This window comes from Solenopsis invicta, chromosome 14, assembly GCF_016802725.1.
Source record: "Solenopsis invicta isolate M01_SB chromosome 14, UNIL_Sinv_3.0, whole genome shotgun sequence".
Lineage (NCBI taxonomy): Eukaryota > Metazoa > Arthropoda > Insecta > Hymenoptera > Formicidae > Solenopsis > Solenopsis invicta.
The window spans coordinates 12,392,647-12,412,233 of NC_052677.1; the positions used below are offsets into that span (position 1 = coordinate 12,392,647).

General features: G+C 36.3%; 4 protein-coding genes across 6 annotated transcripts; 2 read left to right on the forward strand and 2 right to left on the reverse strand.

Moving 5' to 3' along the window:
* The first annotated feature begins 479 nt into the window (after positions 1-479).
* Positions 480-5,295, forward strand: LOC105194057 (ethanolaminephosphotransferase 1). The gene is made up of 8 exons (XM_011158777.3): positions 480-1,148; positions 1,694-1,762; positions 1,925-2,117; positions 2,496-2,758; positions 2,885-3,042; positions 3,302-3,482; positions 3,578-3,754; positions 3,958-5,295. The coding sequence occupies exons 1-8, from the start codon at positions 1,077-1,079 to the stop codon at positions 4,018-4,020; spliced, it is 1,176 nt and encodes a 391-aa protein (XP_011157079.1). The 5' UTR covers positions 480-1,076; the 3' UTR covers positions 4,021-5,295.
* LOC105194056 (coiled-coil-helix-coiled-coil-helix domain-containing protein 7) lies at positions 5,153-6,247 on the reverse strand. 2 transcript variants are annotated; one of them, XM_011158775.2, is made up of 3 exons: positions 6,049-6,247; positions 5,492-5,590; positions 5,153-5,424 (listed from the first exon to the last, which is right to left on the reverse strand). In XM_011158775.2, exons 1-3 carry the CDS (start codon positions 6,148-6,150, stop codon positions 5,323-5,325), a joined length of 303 nt encoding a protein of 100 aa, XP_011157077.1. In that variant the 5' UTR covers positions 6,151-6,247; the 3' UTR covers positions 5,153-5,322. The 2 variants fall into 2 exon arrangements, with proteins under 2 accessions (XP_011157077.1, XP_025995741.1); XM_026139956.2 differs by having other exon boundaries at positions 5,153-5,445; positions 6,049-6,229.
* Positions 6,248-6,583: 336 nt separating this feature from the next.
* LOC105194055 (exosome complex component RRP40) lies at positions 6,584-9,282 on the forward strand. Its single transcript, XM_011158773.3, has 2 exons — positions 6,584-6,877; positions 8,011-9,282. Exons 1-2 carry the CDS (start codon positions 6,672-6,674, stop codon positions 8,525-8,527), a joined length of 723 nt encoding a protein of 240 aa, XP_011157075.1. The 5' UTR covers positions 6,584-6,671; the 3' UTR covers positions 8,528-9,282.
* Positions 9,283-9,636: 354 nt separating this feature from the next.
* On the reverse strand, positions 9,637-19,335 carry LOC105194058 (protein sidekick). 2 transcript variants are annotated; one of them, XM_011158779.3, is made up of 6 exons: positions 18,960-19,335; positions 17,894-18,178; positions 17,447-17,637; positions 17,048-17,177; positions 16,520-16,660; positions 9,637-15,490 (listed from the first exon to the last, which is right to left on the reverse strand). In XM_011158779.3, the coding sequence occupies exons 1-6, from the start codon at positions 19,003-19,005 to the stop codon at positions 15,468-15,470; spliced, it is 816 nt and encodes a 271-aa protein (XP_011157081.1). In that variant the 5' UTR covers positions 19,006-19,335; the 3' UTR covers positions 9,637-15,467. The 2 variants fall into 2 exon arrangements, with proteins under 2 accessions (XP_011157081.1, XP_011157080.1); XM_011158778.3 differs by having other exon boundaries at positions 9,637-15,495.
* Positions 19,336-19,587: the final 252 nt, after the last annotated feature.

Genomic DNA, 19,587 nt, shown 5'->3' on the forward strand with positions numbered 1-19,587 from the left:
TCAAAAATAATATATTTTTAATTGTGAAAAATCATTGTCAAAGTATGTGCAAAACTTTATTTGTAACGTATTAATTTATCCTTTAAATTATTTCAATAAAGCATAAAAACCCTACTTATTTTTTTCGAAATTACATAATTACATAAAATTGAAAATTTGTGTTTTCCAATATTTTTATTTTACTTTGAAGCGCTAAAGCATGAAGTCTTATCGGAAAATTGAGGAAAAAGTATATGTATGTTTATAAGGGCACCGAATAATCTAGCGCCGTTCCTGGTTCTCAGATTTGCATAGTCATCTGATTGCCAGTCGCTGGCGAATAATTTAAAATCACCGTAGCTTCGCACAATGCAGAGTTCTACATTATCGACATTGCTTGCAATCTGTATTATCAACGTTTGCTAAAAAATCATTTGTCTCGGCCGATAAAACAGCGAAGCGCGCGAGCGAGTGGCGAGATGACGAACGGCATGAGACGATCGGCCGGCGTCGCACGCGCCTTCCTCGCCTTCCTCATCCCTGCGTGCGAACGCGCAGGTTGCGTGTTCATTGGCGTGCGTCGATGCGGGCCTGCGGGCGACAATGAGCGGCGTGCCGGGATCATCCGATACGCATGCATACGTAATACACGCGTAATCCGTCGCGTCGCGTCTGACTGGCGCGCGCGGAGGGGTGACTTGTCGCGCGACGACGTCGGACGTCGGAGTTTGGAGTGGTGATTCGTAGTGCTTTGCAGTGCTTTGCAGTGCTTTGCAGTGCTTGAGTGTCGCGCGCGAGACTTGCGTCGTCGTCGTCGTCGTCTCGAGCGGAAGTCGGCGGCCCCGTGGGTTGCTCGGAGTCTCGTGTGTCTGCCGTGAAAGTACCTGCGGGTCGGGACGCGGTCCCGACGCACGATGAGCCGACGTGATAGACGATCTTACGCGCGGTGCAAATAAGGAAAGAGAAACACGTTCACCGAGAGACGAGGCCCGGCACCCCTTCGCGCCGTAGATACGCGGTTAGCGACACGACTTCCCGGAGCGAGCGTCGTTAGATTTGCGAAGCGGTGAGAGAGACTCCCGAGAGAGATTCCCAGGATGTATCGCAAGCTGAAGTTCGAGGTGGAGTACCTGACGGAGGAGCACCTCACGGGGTTCGAGAGCTACAAGGTGAGCGCGTCACCGCGATTTTGGCGATGTGTTATATACTTTTCGCACGTAGGAAATATCGATTCGAAGAAATCAGAACTGTATCAATGTATTGCATAGTCATAGTGAGTCGCGCTCATTAATGCAGAGTTGTGAAGACCGTCCCCGGCACCTAACCGTTTGAAATTCGACATTGCGTTAAAAGCGACTGTACTCTCTCAAAAGAGTAGTCCCTCGAAATGATCGAACACACATTTTGCGTTTTGTATTCTCTGATTTTTCTGAGGAACCGTTTCTGGGGAATGGAAGTAGATTTTATAAATATTCTGTGTCATACAACGTCAAGTCTATAATTTACAATGAATATTTTATCATCACTTATTATATTATCATTATTTATTCTTATCTTACGTATGTTTTTATAAATATTTATGAAAATATTTTATAACGAATTTCTAATGTGTAAAACGACATATAAATATTTGATTCGATTTGAATCAAGCTACTAATACTATGTTGTATGTAACATTCAACTGCGTTACTCATTTCAAATATTCTGATTTCAGTACAGCAGCCTGGATACAAATCCCCTGAGCGTTTATATTATGCACCCCTTTTGGAACAAAGTGGTACAGGTACAATCTCCCCTTCAATAGTGAAATAATTAATATGCCCATAAGATTGTTTTTATTTAATTCCATAGCATTATAGTAGAACAGAGCATTTTTTTTCTTCACGTAGTATTTTTATTGTGAATATAATCAATATAATCTTATCTAGTATATGTCTTGTTTTAGTATTGTCCAAAGTGGATTGCTCCAAACGTACTAACTTTCTTGGGATTTCTTTTTACCGTGCTAAACTTTATGCTATTTGCGATTTACGACTACTACTTTTATGCGTCCAGCGACGACAAACCGGAATACCCTCCGATAGCAAGATGGGTCTTTGCCGTGGCAGCTTTTAATATTTTTATGGCATATACGCTTGGTACGTTTATTTAGAGCTTTATACGTAAATTTTAATATTAACATACAGGATTTGAATGAATGTAAAAATTATAAATATATATATAAATAATAATTGAGATATGTTTAATTATATATGAAATTTACGAAAGATAAATTATATTTATCTTTTGTATTCGAGATAGACACACAAACTCAGTGTTAACAATCCATAAATTTGATTTGAACAATTAAATGTAATTTTGTTGAGAGAGGTAAAATTTCATTGTTTTAATTGTAAAAAAAAGGGATAGTTATGTGTAATCAACAAAAAGATTACATTGTATGAAAAATATCACAATTAGTAAAGCAAGCCTTAGCTTTTCTTTAAACAATAACTTAATTTCATTCATAATTACAGATGGAATAGATGGAAAGCAGGCACGACGCACACAAACGTCTAGCCCCTTAGGAGAGCTGTTTGATCACGGATTAGATAGTTGGACTGCCATGTTGATCACGATGTGTATGTACTCGGTCTTCGGCAGAACGGATCACAGCGTCTCGCCACTGCGAATGTACTTCATACTGTGGAATGTATTTATTAATTTTTATCTGAGTCATTGGGAGAAGTATAACACCGGCGTATTATTTCTTCCCTGGGGATACGATGCTTCCATGCTAGTAAGTTTGCCCAAACAATGTGACTTTTAATTTCAAAAAATATATTATCTTTTTTTATATTATTAATTGACTTTCGTCGTTTTATCGATTTGTTAGGATTAACATCAATCTTGTTTGATTTTGTAGGCAACTGTCATTGTATTTACATTCAGTAGCATAGGTGGACATGAAGTCTGGAAATTTGAATTGCCGGGTGGTATATCGGCGGGAATAATGTTTGAAATGTTGTTCTACGTTAGCGCGCTTGTGTCCAACTTACCGGTTGTTCTTTGGAACATATACAAGTGAGTATTATTACAGCAAATAATATAGTTTTTATAATTATTGGCACTAAAAATATTGTTTAAATAAAAACAGAACAGTGTCGAGATTTTTATTAAAAATAGTTATAATAAGTATTGGTTGAGTAATCTTTATTCAATTATCTATTTCTCCCTTACAATTCTTCTTTAAAAAAATTATTTATTCCTTATTTAAAACATAGTTTTTTTTTTAATAAAACAATTTTTTGCGTTAACATAATTATTTTGGATCGTCTTGCAGATCGTATAGAGATAAGACCGGCAAAATGCGGACATTTCCAGAAGCCATAAGGCCCTTGGTGCCTTTAGTTTTATTCTTTATAATTTCCACAGTCTGGATAATGCATTCTCCGAACAACATTCTAGAAAAGGATCCAAGAATAATATACTTTGCCATTGGCACTATTTTCTCCAATATATGCGTAAGATATATACATAACTTAGTAATTCTCTCTATTAGCATTTTTTATTTCTCATATTAAATGAATAATTTTCATGTTCGATGTTTATGTTGCAGTGTCGATTAATTGTATCGCAAATGAGTAGTACTAGATGCGAAATATTACCGTGGATATTATTGCCAATTGCAGTGGCCGCTGTTTTTTCGTTTATCTTGCCCAGTGTAGATTTGGAAATTATGTATTTAGTCTCCATAGTGGCCTTATTGGCACACATTCATTACGGAACTTGTGTGGTAAGTTTAACAAAAAGTTATATAATCATATATAATTTTACCAATGATTATATAATTATGATGAATTACGTATGATACTCATATATTTTCAATTACATAGAGAGTATCTAGAGTCTCTTATCATATTCATTACCGGTATATTTATGATTCACAAGGTACTTTCAAATATGCCAACGTCATTAATATATTTTGTATAATTACAGGTACGTCAAATGTGCCGGCACTTCCGTATTCAGACGTTCTCCATAAAAGATCATTCCGAATGACTACTTGCCGACGACGCATGTTAAGAACGAAGAGAAGTATAAAAAAAGATCGACAAAGAAACTGACACCGGAAAAGCAAGCAGGAAGAAGAGATCTGACACACACATACACACGGACTTTTTAATAGAATTAATCACGAGGAATTAACTATCATGACAAAAGCACTTGTAAGAGAAAATAAGGAATTCCTAGAATCACGTCCTTTACGAGAACACACGCGCCATTTGCGCAAAAATACGATAGTAATGCTGCTCGCAGAGATTTGATAGTGCGCCATTTTATTCCACATATCTATAAAAAAAGAGATAGTGCCTGCTGGACCGCCTATTTATTTCTATATGCAATAACAAAATTGCCCGAAATATGTTTGACTACTGTGATATACTTATCCGTATCACCGCTTTATCTCCAAGAGCAGCGGTACGTCCATAAACGTTCTCTTCATCGTGGTATTCCGCTGGCTTATAATGTGTGTACAAATACTTTTTCTTTGAATGCTGCCGAGCTCATTGAGCGGTAAACTAAAGATGCACCTCTTCGTTTTCGACGTGTGTCGTCCCTCGGACGTCGTTACTCAATGTACTAGTATAACATTGTATCTATTTATCTAACTTCTTTCCTTTTTTCTTTTACTTCTTTCTTCCTTTTTAGTGTTGGAAAAGCTGTGTGTAAATTATCGGCAATTTTATATACATATATATGTGTGTGTGTATATATATATATATGTGTAAAATTACCGATATATATTCTTTTTTTAATTGTAGAATATTATATGTGTTGTGTAATACTTCAAGCTGCATTTAGTACAATGTGTACATTGAATAAGGCAAGATTGAGTGCGAGTCATTGTTTATATATCGAGTGTACATTTTTTGCGTTAAGATATGTGTACAAACAATTTTACCGTGTATGATTTCCATAAATTGCAATGTAAAATTTTGCTACAATTGAATGTAATGTTGCAGCAATATTGTTATAACTAGTTTCTCTTTCTTCTATTATACTTTAAAACATCTTTTTGATCGCAATTGTAGATACGTCAAAGTAAAGCGTTTTCTGAGCATAATGTAAAATAAAATGCGTTAATATGTACCGCGATAAAAAGTATAGATGGTAAAAGTGAAAACAGCAGTTTCTTTCCAATGTGAGTTTAATAAGTTTTCACGCTTATATGTAAACTTTGTTGGACTATATATACATACGTAATATATTAGTGTAATATAATATTGCGAGACACCGAAGGAGATATCACGGAATAAAAGATATTTTTACAAAGTAAGGCGTATGTGCGCGAATCAATCACTACCTAGAGTTTAAGAAGTCAGCCTTTATCTTGACGCGCTCCTCCAGAGGTGGCAGATATGGTTCGATGCCCTTCAATTTGCGGTCTTGCTGCACGGAAGCCTGTAAAGAAAAATGATCCCGCTGAAGATACAATCTCACATGGACCTGGATTTACAAGAGAAATTACCCAGAAATTTTTACAATTCTTGTAATTAAGAAAATAAGGCTCGCACGCGTTGCGATCTGCCTGATTGGACTCAAGGCACCTTAGGGACTGGAGGTGCTCCTGGAAGTTGAGAAAATGCAACGTGTTAACAGACAAAATGATCACACGAGCTTTGGGTAGCAATCAGAAAAGATAGAAATAGATAACTTTATTATAAAATTAGATAAAAATTTTCAATAAAGATTAAAATCATTTATTATACGTATAAAAAATACAAAATCTAAAAAAAATTAAAGTACATAATACACGTCATACACAAAGTGAAAACAGTAAAATATCAAAATTTAGACAAGACATTATAGTCACATAGACAAAATTTAATTAAAGATTACTAAATTGTAAATATAGAAAGAGATAAAAATTCTGATATTTACGAACTAAAAACACGATAGATTTATACAGATCTTTTCTTATCTAATCTTATCGGATTTTTTTAACAGAATTGTATCGTAAAAAGAAGCACCAATAGTGCGAATTTGCGTTCGTGCGACTGGCGCTCGATAAACGTGTTTGGATACCTTGTAACAAGGATTGTCCGTTTCTTGATTGCGTCGTAATGCGCGCCTACTCGTAACATTCGCTCGTTCTTCAATATCACTTGAATCTCTCCGTGTATCCATTTCGCCGACAACAGGACCAATGTGTAATGTAAACACCTCGTGCCTTCTCGACAATCATGGCGTTTTATTTGCACTTTGCACACTCGGATGTTTCGCTCTTTTTCTTTCCTTCGATGCTCGAGTGTACAGCCATCTCCTTTCGAATGCAGAAAGTATATGGAAGTGCTATTACTCGAAAATCAGCTGATGAAAGGGCTGCTTTTCGTGCATTCTAGCTGCACTTTCCGTATCCGAAATGAAACGAGTACGCGATTACATTAACAAGAAAAAGAAAAAAAAATGAAAAAATGGAGAAATACAAAATACTGGTTCATTTCAATTGTGAGACATCGTTTCAACCTTGACATTTCTGCATGCGATGGCGATGCCTATCTAACGTCTCTCGAGACCGGCTGCACGTGGTCGCCGTGCGGCAGTTTTTAGGTTAGGCCAACACGCAGTGGAGCTTCAAGAAAGTTGTGGTGTGCGGAATGAGCTAAAAAACTCTGAAAGACTTTTTTCTCTCGCACTCTTTCCTCGGGATGGAGGTCAGCGTGGGCGACGTAGTGATGCCGGGTGACAAACTGAGTATCGTCGTACCGGTCAAGAAGGAACGGGGAAACGAGAAGGAGGTCGTGATCCTGGGTCCTGGACTACGCCGCGAGGGCGATACCGTGCTCGTCTGCAAGGCGGGTGTCCTGAGAAAACGCGAGCCGGCCGTCTATTACGTAGATTGCTATCAGAAACGGTACGGAATGTCGCCGTCCAAGATGTTTTCAGACTTGTGTTCCGAATCATAATACTACGCGTGCCGGTATCATCCTCTCCTGCCCCCGAGAAAAACTGATAGATTCTGATAAGACACCGATTTCCTCGTATTGATTATCGGGATGAAGACGAAAGGGAAAGCGGCTCCTTGTAATCACACTCGTATTCATTATCTTTCTAGAGTTAGGTCTGTTTGATTAAGAGGCACTCATTAATTTCCACCAATAATTCAAAATTTATAATTAACGGTTTGTCAGTTATCATAAATTTAGATTTTGTTATAAATTATGAATTACTATTATTATCAAAATAAAGACTTGGCATTTATTCTTTTTTATACTAGTTAGGTCAGTTTGGTTTATTGAAATATCAATTGGTGCTGTTTAGTCAGCCTAAATTAAATGAGTGTCACAGACCAAGCTTCAGTAGCTGTGTTACAAATGTCAACTTCTAGAACTTTATATTTACAAAATATATGCGTTCCACAATTAAATGGAGAAAAGGTCAACAATCAGAGCAGGACTTAGTACTTACGAATATTTCTCGTATGATTTTGTATACATTTTCTTTTACATTACTTTCAGTCTTCAAACACAGTTCTTAAATTGAACCGGACTATTATAATATTAAATTGATAATCAAATTTTAGCTGTGAGGTATTTTTTACAATAAGCTCTTTGCAGTATCTTAATGTGTTTATTTTACCATCAATGTAATTACAATGATGCTTATCAGCATCAGTATTATTAAATTATTAATTTAATATTATGATATTACTATTCTGGTTCAATTTAAGAACTATTTTTCAAAAACGAAAATAGCAGCATAGTTTGAAGAACTAGAAGATGTGTATAAAATCACATAAGAAATATTATTAAGCTGAAATCCAGCTCCATTCTTTAGCTCTCCTCTATTTAGCAGTGTTATGCGAATCATGGTTTTATCTCAATTATTGTATACATATTCCTTTCTATTATTCTGTGTTAAATACACATGTAATTCAATTCTGCAACTCTAGCAAAAACTGGAACTAAATTCGAGTTAATTGGCCCTTTTTTGAAAATGCTAATCGCGATTGATCTATCTTGAATTATTCTTTTATTTTACTCGCAGATATATTCCCAATCGCGGCGAAAACGTGATTGGCATAGTGACGCAGAAAAGCGGTGACATTTACAAGGTGGACATCGGAGCGAGCGATCAGGCGACACTATCCTATCTAGCCTTCGAGGGTGCCACAAAGAAGAATCGGCCTGATGTGCAGGTCGGTGATCTGGTGTACGCCAAACTACTGGTCGCCAGCAAAGACATGGAGCCGGAATTGGTATGCGTGGACTCACACGGCAAGGAGAACGATCTGGGTGTGCTAAGTTCGGATGGCATGATGTTCACCTGTTCGCTGAGCCTCGTGAGAAAGTTGCTCAATCCAGAGTGCCCGTTGTTCAAGTTACTTGGCCAGAATCAGATGTATGAACTCGCCGCCGGGATGAACGGTAGGATATGGATCAAGGCGCGATCGGTTCAAGAGACAATAGCTGTGGCGAACGCTATTCTAGCGGCGGAGTACACGATACCTAGTGAGATGCAAAAACTCTGCACAAAAATCGAGAAAATCTTTCTTTTAGGGTAACGTCTCGCTTGACTTGGACTGTTAATGCGAAAAAATAGATATTTGTTCGAAGGTTCGATGTTTCTTCCCAATAAAGCTGAGAAGAAATTAAAATTTTCTCTTATACATAAATGAACACAAATGCTCTTTGAAAACAATCCCACCATGCGAAATAACAACTACTTGCGGTTATCAATGACAGTTACATTTATTGTATCAATATTTGTAATAAATTCTTTAAATAAGTCTGGAATTTTTCTTAATTGATATTTCATGTGTAAAACTATTATAGACTGAGACAACCATTGTGACAACCTGGCGATCGCGGACTAAAACTATAGGTGCAATTATCACTAAAAGCGGAAACGACAAGTATATGATTGTACAACAATGAACGCAAAACAATATAGATATTGATGTAATTTAGCGATTATAGAAATGAAAAAGAGACTCGCTTCTCGTAGGAAATTCAATGTTTAATTTCATGTTAACAAAAGAAACTTGATGACATTCGGATATTACACATATCGATGTTACACTAATATCGCAAACGGTATCGATACAAAGATACAGAGTGCAGAGCGCCGCTAATTATGATAATTTCCATTACGTCTTGCTGATATGTGCCTAGTAATGCTCTCCTCGGCCCGCTTGTGCCGTGCGCGCGACTATATACGATGTTATTTGCCGTGATAATCTAGACAATGACGGTATTGCACTCAAGCACAACCATTACTTTCATCTTGTAAAATGTTACCTTGAAAAAAAAAAAAAAACAATATGTCTAATTTAGTAAATATATCATTACATTTCCACATAATTCCCATTTAATTAAGATTGCACTTTGTACTTGGTGGAATGTATTCATTGCCATCGCATTTTAATCAACCGTATAAAAAAAATTGACGAAACAATCTCATAAACATCATTCTTATCGTTAATAAAAAGACAGATGCAATAAAATAACAAAATTATCTTCATCTAATCTCTGAGTAGCATGTTATGCTTTGTAAAACTATTGAAAGGCATTTATCGAATTGCTCATAATTTTTTTACGAACTCTTGACGTTGCATAGAGAATGTTTTTGCGCCAATAAACAACAATAACAACTTATCGTTAATTGCATGTGTACTATTTGACTGAGATTTATTGACAGTAAAATAATATATAATACATAATACAGGTCAATTCAAAAAGAAGGAAAACAATAAGTTATACATAAACGCAACAGAGTGTATACGCGAGAAAAACGATAAAAGATCTAGTAAACAAAAACAACAAGTACTGGTAACAATAGAAGTATACTTATTAAAGCTAAACTATTTTTTTGGTCGTTTATAGCCCCTATTCTCCATCTCACAGCGCCGTACTAAAATAAAATTCTATAAGATATTATCTAAATACTATGAAAGAGTACACTGTGATACATTCAGGATCGGATTTTTCTTCACTGCCTACATCACAGATTAAAAAAAAAATCTTAAATCCAACAGACATGCAACAAAACAAGAAAGCGAAGAATTTACAAAATACATAGGCTTTCTAATGGCTTCTGTTTTAATTTACAAAAGGTTTTTTTTTTACAGAGGATAAAAGGAAATAAAAAGTAACAGAATTTTAAAAAGAAGATAAATGGTTACAAACTTAAAAGCTGACTAGTTAAAATCATAAATTAATTACATATAACTATAAATAATTAAATTTATAATTAAAAAATTATAAATTTAATGTTGCAAATAGAACTACAGTTTTAAAAAATTATATTTACAGAATCAATTAGAATTAATCAGAATTAATATTATAATACATAATTATAACTACAATTTTTTCCCTACATTGCGGAATGTATACTAAAATCCGATCCCGAATACAGTTTGTTATACACTAATCATAACAAATTATTGCCAATCGAATCGAATTACACATTCACGACATAAATAATTTGCGATATTATTTGCTGTAACACATCTTTCCCTTCTTCGCAGTTGTCTTCATAAATATAACGTTTAAAGGGTCTTAACAAATGGTATCGTGCCGACGATATGCGGCAAGTGATAATTTTCACGAAAAGAAACAAAGAAGGTTCGCTAGTTGTACAGTAGGAAAACACTCAGTATCCGACATTAATTATATACTATGAAACTATCGGTACATTCTGTCATATCATGGAAGAAGCCGTAGCGTTTTTTTTTCTCTTTTTTTTTCTTGTAGAAACCACACGCGTATGTTCATCGCACGTCGGGATGTAATTAGGCAGGCAAATATGTATGTTGGGGACGATACATGGTGGCACTAGCAACCATAAACATACTATTCTATTGGCATTGTGCTTCGCTTAATATATACGTTTTTCATCAAAGAGTGCACTAATCATCGAGGTATACCGAGGGCAATTATGCATATAGGAGAACGATTGATCGTGCACGCGTACATCTAACGCGGCGGTGCTGTTATATAAGCGATGCAACGATAGTACGCAGATTAACTGATAAAAAACGAATTTCTAGAGAAGCGGGGAGAACTATTCGCGGAAGAGGATGAAAATGCGTTGATGTAACAGAAAGAGGAAAAAAAAGAAACAAATTTAAGATGAGACATCAATGAAAGAAATCACATTGCTTAAAAAAAAAAAAAAAATCTAGAAAAAGATCTCACAAATTGATTTTTTCCCAACGTTAGAAAAATTTTTAGTACTTTTTGAAAAGAAATATTCGTTTTCAGAGTCTTGTATGATATCAAAAGAATGTTTTCTTTACCAAGTTTAATGATAGTTATATAAATTAAAGATACTACACAAAAGAATTAATAATTGAAAGTAAAGCTGAAGATCGTAAGAAGTTATTCTCTCAGGATTGCGTTCTTTCAATGTCTCATCTTAATAATTACAAATATATTGAGAATTGCATCTACAGGAATGACTACAACAGCACATAGATTATTACCGTGTTTATGATATGAATATAAAATATCTGCCATTATTACTGTAGGTATATGTTTACACTTGCAATTATATAATCTCATCATTTTATCAAGTATTTCCCTCTACATCTACGATTCATGACCCAGTTCATTTTTTTTGCTCGCGTTCATCTATCATCGGCGATTTTCTTATACAATCCTAAACTGTAGAAAGGAATAGAAAATATATTTACTATATAAATATATATAAAGCGCGATTGGTGCACGTGTTAATTCTTCATTCATCAGAATGTCATTTCTCGCTTGCTATAGTGATAAGAATTAGTAACGGACGCGTTTTCCATATAAAAAAAATAATCTCCATTACACGAATACGTTTTCTATGTGTGTAGATATGCTATTCCCCCCACACAGTACAATGGCAGAAATTCCATGACGCACGACGTTTTTTACCGCAATCTTTATCAGCTTAGTAGTAGTTATAAGAATAATTTGTGTTGGATTACACTACTGCGCCGTTTTGTCTCCGAGACAAAACGACTCTCCTTAGTAGTTCTTGCTATAGGCATTAGGAATGTTTAATATTACATTTAATAAAAAGCAAAGGGTTACATCTAAAATTTCTAATGTCGGACATCTGAAGAGTCGTATTAGTTAAAGAATCAAGTAGCTTCATTCACAATACTTTGTAAATCGTAAAAGAAATTAATCATAATCAACTATATAATTACAGATGACAATTTTATAATTAGTCATAAATAATCATTATTATATATAATAAAAACTCAGATCTATAATCGTGTTAAAAATCCAAATCATCATAATTTTTGGTTTAAAACACATATATTATTGTTATATATGCGGTTTGCATTTTTTATGTCCTAGACAAAAATAATACGACTCTTCTATGAAAAATTAAGGAGGGATGCACTACATAAGTAACTTTCGTGAGCGAGATTCGTCGATTAGCAAAGCCAGACGTAGTATCGCGTTATAATATAAAGTCTATATATTTTTTATATATACATATATATGTATATATATCGACATATAGATAAATATTATCATCAGGTTTCAGCATTATCGTAATGTATATAAAAAATTGTCTTTACTTATACCTAAAATAGCATGATGTCTCGGTTATATAAATATATTATATATGTATATATATATATATATGTGTGTGTGTATACATATACACATATCTTCATATCATTATTATAATTATTATTGTATTATTTTCTTATATGTATATATATCTATACCATTCACAACACAGAGTGCATAGTACGAAGCTGAATGTCGATTCGCTTACTCTCATATCACCATTCTTTCACACACATGCATGTGTATTCAAGAATGTGTGTTAAAAGGAGAAGCAAATCCAAAGCCTCAATGTAACAACGCACAACCAATTTTTATACAACCTGCGTGCATCAAAGTATCTCGTCACTTTACAGTTGACTTGAAACTTATTTGTGTGTACATGTGTGCCACTATTCTCTGAGTGGATTTAATAATTTCAATTAATCAAACTGTCTCTCACTGATACAAAGAACAGGAATGTCAAATTATTATTTATAGTAATTTTACAAATTATATACAAATTACGAGAATTCAACATATCTAGGAAAAAGCTAACGATATACAAATTAGCGTTCAACTAACATCTCAGGAAACAAAGTGCTGCGTTTCTTTTAACAAACAATCTGTGCAGATAAATCAAAGCAACGGGGGAAAAGTATAACGGACATACAGAAACAACGTATTCATCGACTGCTGCTTCTACATCAAACATTCGTTTTCATTAGCAGAAATCAAATCACATTCATCCGTCAACTGCCACATCGAGCATTAACATTGAAATCTCGTGCATACACGCGAGACACGTAGTCCCGACGCAGTGTTGCAGACTGTCCAGTCGCTCAATTGGAGTAGAGATTCATTCATGTCTAGTACGATAGCGTTATTCAAAATAAGTAATGTGTTTTATCTCATCTTATTTAAACGTTAAATGTATAATTAAGTGCTAGTGATTATTGAAATCTTATTATTGCACGCGATGCAAAGAAAATGCACGTTACTCCTCGCGGGCGCTTATAGGCTGCTGTATCAGGGCGATCCACTTCTCCACCGTCTCATTTTCCGACACTGCTAATGAAAGGTACAAGCGGACTTCTTTCTCAACTAGAAAACACATCGATCGAATATCGTCGGAAAAAACGGTGCCACCGAAGTGGAACGCCATGCATCTCTTCTCATTACGGTTCATTATACCTGATACTTGTGCTTTGCAGAGTTATCTGTTCGTTTCTTTTTTTCCCCCCTTCCTTATTAGTCGCTGTTTGGGAAAATTTGATTTTTTTTTTATTTACGAAACAACGTGTGAGTAGGTGAGTCACAGACGTAGTTGTGATGGTTATTATAAGATAGTGCAGATGTGTGCCGAAGCGATATTGCGCATCCCTCAAACGATCGCATGCGGATTATGGTGAAAAGTATTACGGGCAAATTCTAACGTAAAAACAATAGCTCATACACTAACTATTAGAAATTAAATATTCTTCTCTCGTCTTAGAAAATTTTTTCGAATTCACGGGATTTTTCGCACAAAGAGCACATAACGAACAGTAATATAACTACAGAAATGCAAGAAGTGAAAGTATCTATATATAAATCTATAACAGAACGGAAAGAGACTCTCGCAGAGATTCCTAGGAAGGATCTTTCAACGACTTGTGCACACCTTAAAACGGCAGTAAATTCGTCATACTGTATATATGTATATATATATACGTACGATCCGATATGCTTAAATGGTAAATGAGCATGTTAAAAAAATCTCAATATTCGCATGCTATTTGAGCACATTGCGTTATATTTCCCAAAAAGGTAAACAAGCGCAAAATGCATATGCTTTTTCTTTTAAATATCGTCCGATCATCACATGTGATTCACTTCGAGAGTTCTTTTAGATTATACTCTTAGAGTTACAGTCTTACTACATTTCTTTTGGCTCACAGAAGTTCCACTTCCTCTTAAGCTCGATCACTGAGCAATCATTTGTGAGTGTGTCTCATTAAGAAACTATACGCGAGGGAGACAGAGAACGTCTTGCAGTAAACATCTCTAAAAAATCTACTACCTCCTCTCGCGCGAAGAAATCTGACGTGAAGTCTTACATTCTGGTTTTGAACACTTCATTGTTGCGTTGTAACATCGGAGATCGAACGAGAACGAGAACCTAATTTTCTTTTTTTTTTTCAATTCCTTCCGCTTCGACAGTCTCGTTTGTTTTTATAAGTTTGAAATCATGATTTAATATTATTACGTTTAATATTATAATATTTTGACAAGGGAAGATCTCCCGCATTTTTCAAAAATGAGCTTTAATCTATCTAAATTACCTTCTTCTCTATATTACTGCACATATAAAAATCTACTTATGCCTTATCCTTGAAATTCCTTGTAAATCTTCCAAGAATAATGGAGCAATTTTCTACAAATCTCCCACGGGAATTCTTAAAATCACATTAAAGAGACATGGACTCTACGAAAATTTTAGAATAGAAGCCGGTTCTCTCTCTCTCTCTTTCTTTCGATCTCCGATTGCAAGAGAAGTCTCGAGGAAACTAGCGAAATACTCCGAGCTGTCGACGGTTCGGTAACTCGAAAGCGTTTCGAAATTTCCCTGAAACGCTATTCTCTTTTCGCCATGATCGTTAAGAGTCTTGCATTTAACAGTCTATCGACAAAGTCGATCATTGCTTTTCACTTTTTTTTTTTTAGACAAACTCGAGGCCTTTCCGATAAATTCGGTTACTTACGTTCGAGATGACGTGGAAAACTGCGTCCAATTTACTCACTTTGGAGCGGAGCAAAATGTCTAAGCTAAACAAAAAACGCTAAAGCCGTCTAGGTTGCACGACGCTGTTGTTGTTGAGGCGCGTAGTCGTCTGATTGTTGAAGTTTTCGTCCTGCGGTACGTGCTCGGTGCGCTCGTCGAAAAATCCCGGATTCAGAATGATGTTCGGAACGAGCTCAATCACTTCCTGCTCCTCCAGCTGCGCTGCAATTTCGGAACGGAGATTAATTTTCATTAGTCTAGGCCACGGGTCTTATTAGCTTCTACCCTTTCCCTTCACCGGTTTTTCTTTGTCAGGTATTGTAAAACATTTAAGCCTCACGAAATTTTGTATTACCGTTTTCCTAGATCATTTCTGATTATCGATGCAATCAATAGATAACAGAATACCAGATTTCGATGCCAAATTGAAAGACGTCGTTTGCCTGACAAATGAACCTGCTACCTTTGACCTACCTACCTCGATAATGCCAGAGATCTTATCGATATTACTTAACTAGACCATAATGCTTTCTATGACTATTATAATATTTTCTATTCATTCATCATCACTAAATTATTATCGGCAGGCTCGTTAACATTATGTACAGCATATAAGTGGTATCTAATCGATATAATAGAAAATATTCGTATTCAGTAACCAGATAAGTAAATCTGCGGAAGGAAAATTCTATTGAGAAGTTCGAGATTTCATTCCAATGAGTGCCATATATCGTAAAAGATAAAAATATTGGTTTTACTTGTGTTGTGCTCGTTGTTAGTGTTTGGTGCGGCAATTTGAAAAGTGTCATATTAATATAACTGATGAGATGACATCCTCGCTAATTGCTGTCGTATTTGACGGTAAATGTTTAATCTAATGAAAAGTTTGCAAGGTGCTCAGAATATACAGAAACGAGAGATATTGTAAAGGTATTAATAATTTCGAAAAACATGGCTGTCGCGTAATAGAGAGAAGCCAAAGATCACAGGGTCATAAATAATTGAGCTAGCCGGCTAAGATGCTAACAAGTTGTTCGTTTAAATGAGTATGATGTATGTTATTCAGCTAACTTGCACGAAGGCTTCTATGGAGAGAGAGAAAACGATTTTCTCGAGCATCGTGCTTATTAGAGAGGCCATGAATATTAATGATCATCACCAGCGGAAAGAAGTAGTAGTAGCAGCAGTAAAGAGATAGAGTAGAAGCGGAAGCTCTTACGGTAAGGTTATCAGATAGGATGCTTACAGGGTGCCTTGCACTCGCGATAGAGTAGGTAACATGTACCTAAACCGAGAATCATAAGTGTGCCCATCACAATACCTACGGCTGCCACCCAGACGCGTGTATCGAAATTCTCTACGCCGGCTAAGAGATGTCGGGCGAGCTCTGAAAATTAGTTATAGTCGTATAATCAAGTTGCGTTAGTCTTAGTTCAGAGGCTGTACAAAAAAACGTTTAACAGAAAGGTATAGCTTTGATTTCTACATTGTGTGTGTGTGTGTACGAAAAATATGCTAAAACCATTGCCGTTCATTAAAATGAATTTATAACAACTTTAATTTCTTATTTCGCTTTAGAATAGTCTCGATATTCAAATAAATTTAATAAAAAAGCTACTTTTTAATCTTTTTCTTTTTAATTTACACATTAATTTAGCGGCAACAGTTTCAGCTATAAATCTGTATACAGTCACGAATTTTATTTTCTCAATGAGAAAATCTCCACACAAGAGTTCCAAAGTAATTATATATAATAGTAATTGCAACAAAATACCCAATTCTTCTACACTGTAATGCGTATGACCCTCGACCTCCACGATCTCTCCTTTTCCCAACTGATTGGTTGCCCACACTCGGAACGAGTATGTAGTGTTTGGCACCAAATGATACACATCTATCTGTCTCTTTAAAGCAATGAAACACAATCGTTAGTCTAGTTAATCTTAATTTAATTAATCTTTCTTCATATAAGGGATGAAATAACTCTGTAACGTTATATTAAAAGTATTTCTTATAATCCAAAGAACAATTAAAACTGAAGTGGATACTATGATAAAAAAATTAATATTGCTATTACAATGACAGCGGTATTATATAACATTATCGAGTTATCTCGTCTTGATTTTCAGCATCCCTATTCTCTATTATGCTCTCTTAAGATTGAGATATTTACGGAATTTGGAGGAATGTGTGTTGGAATAATCGGCTTCCATTCTTCTGGTTCTTCACCCACAACTGGTTTCAAACGGTATTCGGCAGTAAAGTCTATGATAGGATACCCGCCGGTACCAGCCACCTCCCAGAGAATGTTGGCCAAAATCGTGGATGGCTTCACCCATACATTGTGCAGGGCTGGAGGGGGTGCTGCAGACAAAAAAAGATACGTTACGCTAAGATAGTTTATGGTCTTATTCCAATGTCTCGGATGATTCTTCGTCCTAAAACATGACGAATAAGATTCTCGAATTTAAAACTTGAATCATTAAAAATTTCCAATGAATCTAAAACTCGTGTTACTCATTGGCTATTTTGTTCCTTGAAATTTTTGACTGCATTTAAAATCTAAAACGCTGTCATATCTATCACACGCGATTATAAATTGTATAGAATTACAACCTACTTTTGACTTCCACACTGATTCTAGCTTTCACAGCGTCGAGATCGTCGTCCAAGGTGCACGAGTAATTGCCGGCGTCGTCCACGCTGACATTTGACAGCTCCAGTATGCCATTCGGATCGACTTTCAACCGCTCAATCTGTCCATCCTCCCGTCCCTCCCTTATCCACATTACATTGGATTCCTCAATATGTGGAAGGGCACTCTCCTCGGAACAGGCCAATTTCAGGCTCTTTCCCACGTCCACAGCGACGTGTCGCATCGGCATGGCCACTACTTCCTGCCATCCTGCAAGTTCACAGATATTTGTTAACATTTTGCCTCTTGCACGAATATTAAATATATTAATGATAAAAATTAATAACAGCTATCAATCTAAGGAAAAGAGATAAATTTATATTAATTGTCTAATATTTAAATAACTAATTATCTAATAGAAAGAAATGCTCAGTCAAGCACAAATATACAGTGCAATAAGTAACTATTCCAGCTGAATAAACATTAATTCATAAATATAAATATAAAAACTATACAAATTATAAAAATCTCTACTTTCATATTCTTCAGCCTTCCCTCATATAAAATGTGAATGTACATTTGTATTATTTCAAGACGTAATTAAAATGAATAGGTCTGTTAATCCGGATCGTCCAACGATTTGACCAAAACGCGTCGTTCTAAGATTTCTGGAAAAAAAAAAAAAAAAATCGGCGAGGGGAGGTACGACAAATAAAGACTCGCGTTGTCATCTCGGCAGGTGGTTCCATTCTCTGCCATTATTTGCGCGGTGACAAGTGACGCAGGTAACGATAGAAACGGAAGGAAGCAGTGCAGCGAGTTACGAAGAGCGGCGAGATAGCCTCTTTACATAACTCGACCCTGAATCGTAACGATTCGTCCTGCCAACCGGTCGCGGATCGCATGATCATCGGATATGGATCGGAGCGTATTATTTCTTGACGGTAGCACGTCTCTTTCTCTATCTCTCTCTTTCTCTCTTCCATCAACCCCTTTTTCTCCCTCTCTCTTTCTGTCATTCGCGATTATTACTCGGCGAATCAGTCCTTACCTGCCAGGAGGAGTATCAGCAACGATAGCAATTTACGCGCATCCATTCTGCCATAATAAATAACCACCTAGACGCCTGGCGAGACCTGTTTCGTCACGGGACTCTCCTCAATTCTATCCCTCTCTCTGTCATGTCGAACGGCCGCTCTCGCGATTTTTTTTTGCTCGCGACAATCCTGGATGCAACGGGAGCGGAGAAGGAGGAGGAGGAGGAGGATCGAAGGTGGAGAAGGAGGAGGAGCAGGCGCGTCACTCGTTGTCGATCGCCGCCGCAGTCGCTGTCAAACTCATCGCGCCGTATGTCGTTCTACGTCGACCGTCCGTCACCCGCGATTGCCCGCGATCGTGCTCCGCGAACACCGCCCGTCGACGCGCCGCCCCATTTTATTGAATTACGTCACCGACGCCCTCTAGCCGGAGTCGCGCGCCCTTCCTTATCCATCGCCAATATGGGATGCGGAATGGCGAAACTGCGAAATTGCGAAGCGTTTGCGATTGGTAGCGGCTTCATTCCGCCGATTACCGCCGTTTTCTTTTTTTCCGTTTTCAGCGGAATAAACTTTAGCGTCATGATGTATTTGTTTTCCACACGTGTTGTTACAAAGAAAACAAAAGACTTAATTATTATA